This window comes from Engystomops pustulosus, chromosome 2 (genome assembly GCF_040894005.1).
Source record: "Engystomops pustulosus chromosome 2, aEngPut4.maternal, whole genome shotgun sequence".
Classification (NCBI taxonomy): domain Eukaryota; kingdom Metazoa; phylum Chordata; class Amphibia; order Anura; family Leptodactylidae; genus Engystomops; species Engystomops pustulosus.
In genome coordinates this window covers 180,187,069-180,199,095 of record NC_092412.1, presented here as the reverse complement: position 1 = coordinate 180,199,095, position 12,027 = coordinate 180,187,069, and the positions used below count along the sequence as shown (strand labels likewise).

Genomic DNA, 12,027 nt, shown 5'->3' with positions numbered 1-12,027 from the left:
GTCCACAGCTCATTTTATTTTTGTCAATTCTGTTTTTATTGTTTTTCACCAAACAAACTCAAAATCCAGATGCCTAGCAAAGGCCTGAACAAAAAAGAATGGAGAGGGAATGGGAAGTAGGAAAGAAGTAAGTGAGGGTGGATGGGGATCTCTCACCACTACATACATATGCCACCTTGTGGCTCCAGCTCCATCTAAGACAATTTAAAGTTATCTATGTATTAGCTTAAAAGAACAGCATGTGTGTATCGCCTAACTCCCGAAGGGGGGTAGTAGTGCAAGGATAAAGTGTATATTTTGGATATAAATTCTAAGAACATGTGCACCTAAGAATGCTAGGGTACTAGGTATGATGGCTGTTCCATATGTTGCATCCATGATGACTTTTGTGATGGTCCTTGCATACACATGAACAGTTTGCAGAACTGTTCATGTGTATGCAAGGACCATCACAAAAGTTCTTCCATACCACATATTTGAGAGACTTTTTCCTTCCAAACAGATAAAGGAGGCGCAATGGGCTGCTGCCAATACAGAGGGATCAGCAATTTTGCTGATATCAGGTGGGTCACTATAATTAATGAAGATAAGCATGTGCTTTCTGGTTTTAATCCTAAGGAGGTCAATCAAGAATGTACTGTAGTTTGAATATTTTCTTGCACAACCGACCAAAACTCTTGCATATGTTGAAGAGTTCTGAGTTCCTTGTTACACCTTCAGTAATAACCAGTATTATGCAAACCTCAACCATACAAAAGATCTGGTGTTTTGTACCACCTTGCCAAGAATTTAAGGTGCTTTTTTTTGGAGCCAAACACATCTAGAGAACCCATATGAGTGCATTAATATCCAGGTCTTATCCCAGTCACTTAAGATGAAGCCCTTCTCCAATGCAGATATATACAGAGGTAAGTATGGCACTTTAGATGCTGCTAGGCAGTTGTTTAGAAAGGAAACTGTGGTAGCTTTTGATGCCCCCACTGCCAGTTCCTCCAGTAGTGTGCAAAACTTGACCTAAGTTGTAGTTTAATAAAGTGCAATTGCCCTAGCCCCTTGAATCTACTTAATAGTTCCGCACCTGGCAGTGTGTCTGCCCTATGCATTCAGTCATGTCCTGAAACTTTGCCCAGCTCTCTGGTACATCCCTCCAGTTACTTGACAATGTCAGTAGGAGTAGGCGGGGATGGATATGCTGAGACTCTCCCTTGTCACAGAGGAGGTATCTACACCCTGCCAAGTAAGTCTTGTGACCCCCTGTTCGTTGGACATTGCATCCACATTACTGTTGGGCAGTCTAAGATTTAAACCTGAGGTGAAAAATGTATCTAACACTGTTTTCAGCATCAGGGGGTAGGGGGGTAGGGGACAACCTGCACCCCTGCTGTGTTCCATTTGTTATGTTGAAAGGAAGTGAAAATACCCCATTAACCCTGATCTGTGCTGATGGGTGTGAATTCAGGCTTAATACGGCTGACATTAATGCAGGGGGGTAATCTGAATCCCTTAAGGACTTCCTCCATAAATCTCCAATCTACCCTACCAAAAGCCTTTTCTGCATCTGTACCGGGAAGGATGAGAAGGATTTCGTGGCTATGCACATAACTAATTGCCTGGATCAGTGTAAGAGACTTGTCTTTACCTTCCCTGCCTCTTATAAACTCTGCTCTGTTCGGGTGATATTAGATTTATTAACAGGAGTTATCTGCGACGTGAGGAGTTTTGCACAGATTTTCAAGTCAACCTTGAGCAGGATTAATGGCCAGTAATTCCTAACCAGCTGAGGATACCTTCCCTCCTTGTGAAGTAAAGATTTCCCTTCTAGCAGACCATTACCTACGTTCCCCAAGTGCAGGAGCAGCACATCACCTAATTGATTTTAGTGATGAAAGCAGGTTTAATTTATTTGGGTCGGTTAGGAAACATTGGGGGTCATTTACTAAGGGCCCGATTCACGTTTTCCCGACATGTTGCCCGAATATTTCCGATTTGCGCCAATTGTACCTGAATTGCCCCGGGATTTTGGCGCACGCGATCGGATTGTGTCGCATCGGCACCGGCATGCGCGCAACGGAAATCGGGGGGCGTGGCCGAACGAAAACCCTACGTATTCGGAAAAACCACCGCATTTAAGAACGGAAAATGTGTCGCTCGGGACGCGCTTACCTTCACTCAGCCCAAGCCGGTGAACTCCAGCGCGTTCAAATGCTTTTCAGCGCAGCAGCGCCACCTGGTGGACGGCGGGGGAACTACCTTATTAAATCCCGGCCGGACCCGAATCCAGCGCAGAGAACACGCCGCTGGATCGCGAATGGACCAGGTAAGTAAATCTGCCCCATTATGTTTGTTGGCAAACTGTGGAAAGACAGAAGCCAAAGTTGTAAAGAAGGCAGTGAAAGTGGTGGAGGAAGTGACATAATTTGGTAATGTTTTTTTCAGCAGGAGTTGGACTTCTCAGCTACATGACATGAGTGAATGCAAGTGTGTATCATAACCTTCTTCAACAAATGGTTCTTTCTTCCATTCTTCACTCAATCATCCAGCAATTTTCATGCAGGACAATGCCCTCCTGTCACATAGCCAAACGGGTAAAGCAGTTCCTTGAAACAGAAAACACTGAAACATTGAAATGGTCAGTCCAAAGTCCTGGTCTAAACCCAATAGAAAACCTCTGCAAAATCCTTGGCCAAGAAAAACACAATGGTCACAGAACTGTGGAAGAGACTGGAAGAAGAGAAAATCCAAAGAGTGGAACAGGTTTTAACATTATGAGTTCATGACTCATGCAACCCCCACATGACTCAGATGCTTGATTGTCATATAGCCAAGTGCAAGCCACGTTAATATTCTGCTCAACAGAGTTGGATACTTTTTAGAAAAATATAATGTATGGAAACATCTGCAATGTGTTCTTCACACATATTGTTCTTCACATACTATTGTAAAGAACAACGTTCGGCACTCGTGTCTTCGGATAAGTTAGCAGATGTATGGAAACATCTACAATGTGTTCTTCAGTGTTCTTTCAGTGAAAACATCTGCAAACATCTGCAATGTGTTCTTCAGTGTTCTTTCAATGTGTTCTTTCAGGGAAAAATGCTCGAGTCTCCCATTGACTTCAATGGGGTTCGTTATTCGATACGAGCACTCGAGCATCGGGAAAAGTCCGACTCGAGTAACGAGCACTCAAGCATTTTAGTGCTCGCTCATCTCTAGCTGAGACGTGTAACAGTCTGTAAAACCAGATTACAGAGGGGCTAAGGTGTACACCCGGCTAATAACATTTTTAAATCTGATTTAAGAGGGAAGGAGTCCGTGGATAACAAATTTAAGAAGATTACACAGTGCCCGGATCTATGAGTAAATGTCCTGTATGTATCATGCTTGATTTTGATGGTAGATTTCCTTTAATGTTTACCGTCACTAAAGTTTGTAGTTTTACTCTAAATTGGGCACAAAGATTGGAATTTAATGGCATGTGCAATACCCACCCACCAAGGCCTGACCACAGTGTGGGGGCAGCTGGATTCCCTTGTGCATGGGTGGCTAGATTGTAGTGTCAACAATCCTCATCTACGCCCATCAAGACAAGCAAGAGTGGTCACAATGTAAAGGAATGTTCCCCCTGGGGAACTCCCAGTGTATGTGTATTGATGGATCCTGTGTGGTGAAAGGGAGGCCTGTGATGTTAGCAGCAGCAGCCAGGGATCACATGTGGGGAAAGGGATAATAAACGATAAACTCACAGCCTCTTTATTTGGCAGACAATCCAACAAAGCAATAGGTAGGAAGCTGTAATGGTTCCTCTCTGAAGAGTCAGTGGTCGGTTGGATCTGTAGCTCAGCTTGGGATAGTACCTCAGCCCTGTTCCAGTAGAAAGGGGCTGGATGGTATCTTAGGCTTATTTCACACTACGGTTCCTCACCTCCGTTCCTTACCTACATTAAAAACATGTGACAGAGCGCTAACGTATCAATTACAAATCCCATTGAAATCACTGTATATTTTAAGTCATCCATTATGGTCAGTTTGGCAGTCATCCGTTATCCATTAGTACTGCAGTCTCCCTCATTATTTCTGTCCAAAAACCGCATGAATAATGGATACCTGCCTAAAGATGACATAAAATTGACATTGATGTCAATGGGATTTTTAATTGTTAAAGCTTTATTAAACCTCCATTCTTTACTTTTTTAATAGAGGTAAGGAACGGAGTTAAGGAACAGCAGTGTGAACTTAGCCTTAGACAGCTGCCCAGTGTGGTCTCTATGGAATTAGGCACACAGCTGCAGGCTGACAGTCTCATCGGACTCACTGATCAGACTGATGGAGAAAGACAAAAGACTGAACTGAACTCAGAGCCTTACAATGAACTTCCTCTTCTAAACCCTAGCAGGAGCCCACTGGAAGGTAGTCTGGTTTTACCAACCAATGGGTACCATGGGATTCTGCAGGAAGAATTACAAATAAAACATTTAATTTTAATAGTCAGAACAACCCTCTAAACCAGTGATGGCGAACCTTTTAGAGACCGAGTGCCCAAACTGAAACGCAAAATGTACCTACTTATCGCAAAGTGCCAATAAGGCAATTCACACTCGGGGCTAGTTCCTGATCAGTAGTAACTCCTCCCTAGTACTTCTAAATTGAATTGCGTTTTAAAATGCAAACTGCCCAATAATGCCAAAATAGATAACTAGAAAATCTGCAGCAGTCCTAGGTTAGTAATTAATAATAAAAATAGATCACTACATACATAGGGAGCCACTGGGTTTAACAGTGCAGTGTTAAGTTTACACAGGACTGCTGGGATACCAGATAGCATATATTACACAGGACTGCTGCAGTCTGTCTGCTTTCTTTCCTTGCATAGGACTGCTACCTTATACATCACTGTTTTACATTAAGAAAGAGGCAGCAGTCCTATGTAATGAATGAAAGCTGTCTAGCTACAGAAGTCCTTTGTAACGTATGGAGCAATAAGATGCAGCAGTCTGTTACTCAAATGGCTTTTGCACCATGCAGTGCTGTATTTTACACAGGACTGCTGCAGCCTAATGTTCCATAGTTTACTTAGGACTGCTGTATTTCTCTCAATGTGACACAAACAGTGCAGGGTAAAATGCTTTTATACCTTTTACAGGGCTGGCTGAGAGAGGGTGAGCCAGCAGTCCTTTGCATGTAACTTTCATAGGACTGCTGCTTTTCCCTCCATGTAAAGGAGACAGTCCTGTGTAAGGACAATAGTGCTGTTCTATACACAGGAGTGTCTGATAGGGATTGGGATCCTGCAGTCCTATGTACAGTGAGTGAATAACCATCAGGGCTGTTTGTGGGGTCGGGTGACACAGGAAGCTAAATGTAATTGGAATGAGCAGAACTGAGAGCTCACCCACCATCTATCTCACAGCCTGGACTCCTGTGCTGCATCGTTCTCTTATCTTCAGGTCTTCCTGCTGAAAAGCGGGAGGAGAGCAGGGGCTGAGGCAGGAGACGCTGTGTGAGTCTCCAGCGTCTGTGACTCCGCCCACATGCAACCTCTGACCTCTGTGGCCAGCTCCGTGCTTCTGCCTGCTGAAGCATGTGTAAGCTGTGATCAGACAGCAGCGCTGGCACGCAGGAAACTCCACAGACACCTGACACCTTCACAGCATGAAGATCGGCTGAGCAGGGTCAGTTCCAGTGAACCTCCGGCAGTGGTTCAGGCATCAGTGCGCGTGCCCACAGAGAGGGCTCAGCGTGCCCTCTCTGGCACGCGTGCCATAGGTTCGCCACCACTGCTCTAAACTCGAATCAAATGGCTGATGCAATACCACATAAGGTCACTAGATGGCAATATAAGATAAGAAATGGGGAGGGTGTCCAGTGGAAATAGATACAAGTATATGAATTAATGTATAGAGCTACTCACACTTTGCTAGTTTGAAAATGAGAACGGTTTTGATGCCCTGTCCTGTGGGCCATTACATATGCTGCTTGAAAATTACCATCCCTTACTAAGCATTGAGGATTCAGATTCAGGCTTATAGCATAATGATTGACAGCTCTGTTCCATTTATGTTGCAAATTATAGCCTATAATAAAAAGCTGCTGTGGACTTGGCAGTTTCGAAGCACGTTTGAGAATTAGTTTCATAGCCACATTTAATGCTTGGCTGTAATCCCTTGCAAAAAACTCAGTCAAAATAAAGGCTAGCAAAGGCTCAATTACTTTCACCACTGAATGCATGTTTTCATTTATTGTACATGATGAAGGCTGATGTTCTTGCTTTTTATTTTTAAAATATATATACACACATTGAAATGACACTGTAGCAGTGGCCATTACCTATGGCAGATTCCAAACTTTCCTTCTTACTGAATAATGTTAGGTTTGGGCACTGACAAGTTCATATTTACTTCTCACTGCTCATTGCACACACAAAATCATCATACACTTTCATGTAGTTTGTGGTGGAGGACCAATTCTAATGTTTTCCATATTCATAAAATAAAAAGCAACCTGAACTTTGTGAGCAGGAAATTAAGCCAATATATAAAGTACATTGTTTTCGATCTGGCACAATTTCATGTCATTGCGTTATTTTTTTCTTGACAAGTTCAGACATTTGTCCTTTGATCAGATTCTGTAACAGATGGTTGACACTAGAACATTTATAATGGGATGTTGCTGTGCATTCCTTTCATTTTTAGGGTAAATTCACACGCGGTATGCCCGCCGTGCGGGCATACCGCCGTGTGCTGGAGAGGAGGAGACCCCTTCTCCTGCCATAGAGAATAGAGGCGCACGGCTGCACACACGCCGTGCCGCTATTGCCGCTTATGGGGACGTACTCTCGGCCGCAAATTTGCGGCCATATGTACGTCCCCACAGACGGCCATGTGAAGGAGCCCTTAGTAGGAAACGATTGTACCTGTAAGCTGCTTTTCCGACTGCGTCTGTTCACCACAAGCATCATCATCTGGAAAGAAAATAGTAAAGTGTTTACAATAAACAATAAATAATAAAACAACATCCTCTGTTTTAGTTTTGTACAACTCTAAGGTTTCTCTTAAAGTAATAGAATCAAAGAACTGATTATCTTCAGTATGACCATGTGGGAACTAACACGCAAGACCACTACCACTTCATAAAACTCTAAGAGCAAATTAGTGCTCTTAAAGGAAACCTACCATTTGATATCATGCAATATGAAGCAAACATACATTGAGAATGCTGTAGCTACATTGAGGCAGAATCATATCTTGGTTAATCCCTGAGCTGAGTGGTTTTTCTGATAAAACAATTATAAAATTATGATAATGAAGCTCTGTGGCTTCTATGGCTGGTACAGCGCTTCTCCTAGCTCATTAGTTATCCACAGCACAAGAGGATGATATAATCCCTGGGTTGTGCCTGAAGGCAGAATAATCAATTGCTGCACCATCCCCCAGCTACTGTGCATGATTGTTCTAGCTCAGGTTGATTAGTCTTGTCTTGACTAACCTCCATTTGTAATTACAAGCTCTGTGTGTAAAATGTTTATGTAGGCAGCCAGCCTGACCCAGCTTTCCCAAGGTCCTGAAGAGTGGCGTAATTAGACCTCAGTGGGCCCTGAACTTAGAAACGGGGCCCCCATACACCTAAACCCTCGCTGCCGGCATAACCACACATACACTACATATGCACAAAACACAGGGGCTTAGCCAGCAGAGGCTGGGCCCCATAACAGACCTTTGATTGGAGCTCCCTTATGCACATTTATACAATCATAATCATTTTTACACTCATATACGTGTCTACACATTCATACATTTATATACACATACAGTATATACACACAAAATTTACAACATATACAACATACACAGAGATATACAGCATATATACACACATCCAGTATATACAGCACATATGCACAGATATACAGCATATATACACACATCCAGTATATATAACATACACACCCACATACAGGATATATACACATGTATCCAGTACATACAGCATACACACATATACAGCATATATACACAGCATACACACATATACAGCATATATACACAGCATCAGGGGCCTATCTACAGCGGTAGCAGCCGCTATGGGGCCTGCAGTGTCAGGGGGCCCCGTCGTCTGAACTGACACAATAAAGAATGGAGTATGTGCACCATTATATCAATATTGTACTGCACATGGTGCAGCATAATATGTATATAAAATATACTGTGATGTATATATGCAGTATCTGTGATGTGTATATGGTGTCTGTATACACTGTATGCGAGTGTAGTTATATGTGATTGTAACTCGCATGTGTGAGTATACTAATATGTATATTTTTTAAGTGTGAGGGGGGGCCCCATGCAGTAGCCTGCTAGGTGGCCCTGTCTCTCCTAGTTACGCCACTGCACAGTATACACAGGCCGCATGTCGGGAGGGCAGGGAGCATGTCGGGTGGGAGGAGAGGGCCGAGCCGCAGAAGCTATCACCGCCCCACTTCCCCTGACAGCTATCGCCGGGAGTATTGATTTTACAGGAGGGCGCGGACGCGAATGTGACTGCTGTGGCTCGGGCCCATCCCTTTCGGGGGCTTTCGTTACGCCCCTGGTCCTGAATGTTATAATTCAGGAATTAACAAAGATAACCAAGCATCAGTGTAGCTACAGCATTCTCAAGGTAAGTTTGGTTCATAATTAGAGATGAGCGAACACTAAAATGCTCGGGTACTCGTTATTCGAGACGAACTTTTCCCGATGCTCGAGTGCTCGTCTCGAATAACGAACCCCATTGAAGTCAATGGGAGACTCGAGCATTTTTCAAGGGGACCAAGGCTCTGCACAGGGAAGCTTGGCCAAACACCTGGGAACCTCAGAAAAGGATGGAAACACCACGGAAATGGACAGGAAACAGCAGGGGCAGCATGCATGGATGCCTCTGAGGCTGCATAATCGCACCATTATGCCAAAATTATGGCCAACAGCATGGCCATGACAGAGTGACAGAATGAAGCTAGATAGCATCTAAAACATCCAATAATTGACCCTGACACTATAGGGGACGGCATGCAGAGGCAGCGGCAGCAGCGGCAGGCTAGAGAGTGGCATGGCGACATACCCTAAATGGACTCAGGCTTCAAACCAATGGGTGGCAGAGAGGAACCAAAGGAGGTGAGCAAGAAGCGCTCAAATAATATCGGTACATGATAAAAGTTTGCCAGTATATTTTGTGGATTACACAGCAGGGTGGCGACAAAGTTAACATGGAAGCCATGAAAACAACCCAAAATTCTGCCTGACACAGCTCGTTTGATAAGGGGACCATGTATGGAGGCAGTGAACTAGTAGTAGATTAAAGGTGCTGCAGTTAAAACTATGTTAGTTGGATCTTGGCATGGAGCTGGCGCTCCGCTGCCAGGCGAGCTTTCGCCAATCCAAGCCCCTGTCTATAGGCTACTCCCCAAACAGCACTTCTAAGAACCTTTAGTATAAGATCAAGTGTAGTAGCGTTCTTATAAGTTTAGGATATGGCGGGTGAGGGGAATGTAAACAGATGCGCAAGAAGCGCTGAAATAATATCCCTAAATGGTAAAAGTTTGCAAGTATATTTTGGGGATTACACAGCAGGGTGGCGACAAAGTTAACAACTTTGATGTGGAATGCCCTGTAATAGCTCTTGGGCGGTGTGCCTTTTATCGCCTAGGCTCAGCAGTTTCAGCACCGCCTGCTGTCGCTTAGCGACGGCACTGCTGCTGTGCCTAGAGCTACCGACTGATGGCGCCATGCCCACGGATGGTAATTCGGAGGAGGAGGAGGTGGAGGAGGGGTGGGAGGAGGTATAGTAGGCCTTTGAGACCTGGACCGAGGTAGGCCCCGCAATTCTCTGCGTCGGCAGTATATGACCAGCCCCAGGGTCAGACTCGGTCCCAGCCTGCACCAAGTTAAGTGTAGTAGCGTTCTTATAAGTTTGGGATATGGCGGGTGAGGGGAATGTAAACAGATGCGCAAGAAGCGCATGATGCGCATGGAGCTGGCGTTCCGCTGCCAGGCGAGCTTTCGCCAATCCAAGCCCCTGTCTCTAGGCTACTCCCCAAACAGCACTTCTAAGAACCTTTTGTATAAGATCAAGTGTAGTAGCGTTCTTATAAGTTTAGGATATGCCGGGTGAGGGGAATGTAAACAGATGCGCAAGAAGCGCTGAAATAATATCCCTAAATGGTAAAAGTTTGCCAGTATATTTTGTGGATAACACAGCAGGGTGGCGACAAAGTTAACAACTTTGATGTGGAATCCATGAAAACAACCCAAATTTCTGCCTGACACACCTCGTTTGATAAAGGGACGATGTATGGAGGCAGCTATATGGACGACTTTTGGAGGTAGCAATGGAGACAACGTGTGGAGGCTGCTATGGAGACAATTTAATTTGGATAGTGCCTGTATGTGGCAGTCCCAAAAATTGTTCAAACCAGAGGAGCAGGTAGGTGGCCCTGCAGTAAAATGGAATAGATTGAGTGCCTGTATGTGGCAGTCCCAAAAATTGTTCAAACCAGAGGAGCAGGTAGGTGGCCCTGCAGTAAAATGGAATAGATTGAGTGCCTGTATGTGGCAGTCCCAAAAATTGTTCAAACCAGAGGAGCAGGTAGGTGGCCCTGCAGTAAAATGGAATAGATTGAGTGCCTGTATGTGGCAGTCCCAAAAATGTTTCAAACCAGAGGAGCAGGTAGGTGGCCCTCCAGTAAAATGGAATAGATTGAGTGCCTGTATGTGGCAGTCCCAAAAATTTTTTAAAACAGAGGACCGGGTAGGTGGCCCTCCAGAAAAATGGAATAGATTGAGTGCCTGTATGTGGCACTCACAAAAATTGTTTCAAACAGAGGACCGGGTAGGTGGCCCTCCAGAAAAATTAAATGCATGAAGTACTATAGCAAGAGCCAGTGGGCCCTGTCAAAAAATAGCCATTTTCCTCTGCTTTACTGTACAAAGAGGAGGAGAAGGAGGAAAATGAGGAGGAGGAGGAGGAGTGGATCAATTATTCAGGTTGAGCTTCCTTCACCTGGTGGAGATTGGAAATTCTGAGAAATCCAGCCTTTATTCATTTTAATAAGCGTCAGCCTGTCAGCGCTGTCAGTCGACAGGCGTGTACGCTTATCGGTGATGATGCCACCAGCTGCACTGAAAACCCGCTCGGACAAGACGCTAGCGGCAGGGCAGGCAAGAACCTCCAAGGCGTACAGCGCCAGTTCGTGCCACATGTCCAGCTTTGAAACCCAGTAGTTGTAGGGAGCTGTGTGATCATTTAGGACGATGGTATGGTCAGCTACGTACTCCCTCACCATCTTTCTGTAAAGATCAGCCCTACTCTGCCGAGACTGGGGACAGGTGACAGTGTCTTGCTGGGGTGACATAAAGCTGGCAAAAGCCTTGTAAAGCGTACCCTTGCCAGTGCTGGACAAGCTGCCTGCTCGCCTACTCTCCCTCGCTACTTGTCCCGCAGAACTACGCACTCTGCCGCTAGCGCTGTCAGAAGGGAAATACTGTTTCAGCTTGTGCACCAGGGCCTGCTGGTATTCATGCATTCTCACACTCCTTTCCTCTCCAGGGATGAGAATGGGAAGATTTTGCTTGTACCGTGGGTCCAGGAGAGTGAACACCCAGTAATCGGTGCTGGAATAAATTCTTTGAACGCGAGGGTCACGGGATAGGCAGCCTAGCATGAAATCTGCCATATGCGCCAGAGTACCAACGCGTAAGAATTCACTCCCCTCACTGGCCTGACTGTCCATTTCCTCCTCCTCCAACTCCTCCAACTCCTCTTCTTCTGCCCATACACGCTGAACAGTGAAGGACTCAACAATGGTCCCCTCTTGTGCCTCGCCAACATTCTCCTCCTCTTCCTCCTCATCCTCCTCCACCTCCACCTCCTCCGATATGCGCTGAGAAACAGACCTCAGGGTGCTTTGGCTATCAACAAGGGAATATTCTTCCCCCGTCTCTTGTGACGAGCGCAAAGCTTCCGACTTCATGCTGACCAGAGAGTTTTTCAACAGGCCAA

General features: G+C 45.1%; 1 protein-coding gene across 2 annotated transcripts in view; it reads right to left on the bottom strand.

Moving 5' to 3' along the window:
• Positions 1-12,027, bottom strand: part of LOC140118962 (C4b-binding protein alpha chain-like) — a 124,966-nt gene that overhangs the window by 95,865 nt on the left and 17,074 nt on the right. For both annotated transcript variants that reach the window (XM_072137459.1, XM_072137460.1), the window contains exon 5: positions 6,911-6,958. In XM_072137459.1, the coding sequence (XP_071993560.1) occupies positions 6,911-6,958 (48 nt within the window). The remainder of the gene's footprint in view (positions 1-6,910; positions 6,959-12,027) is intronic.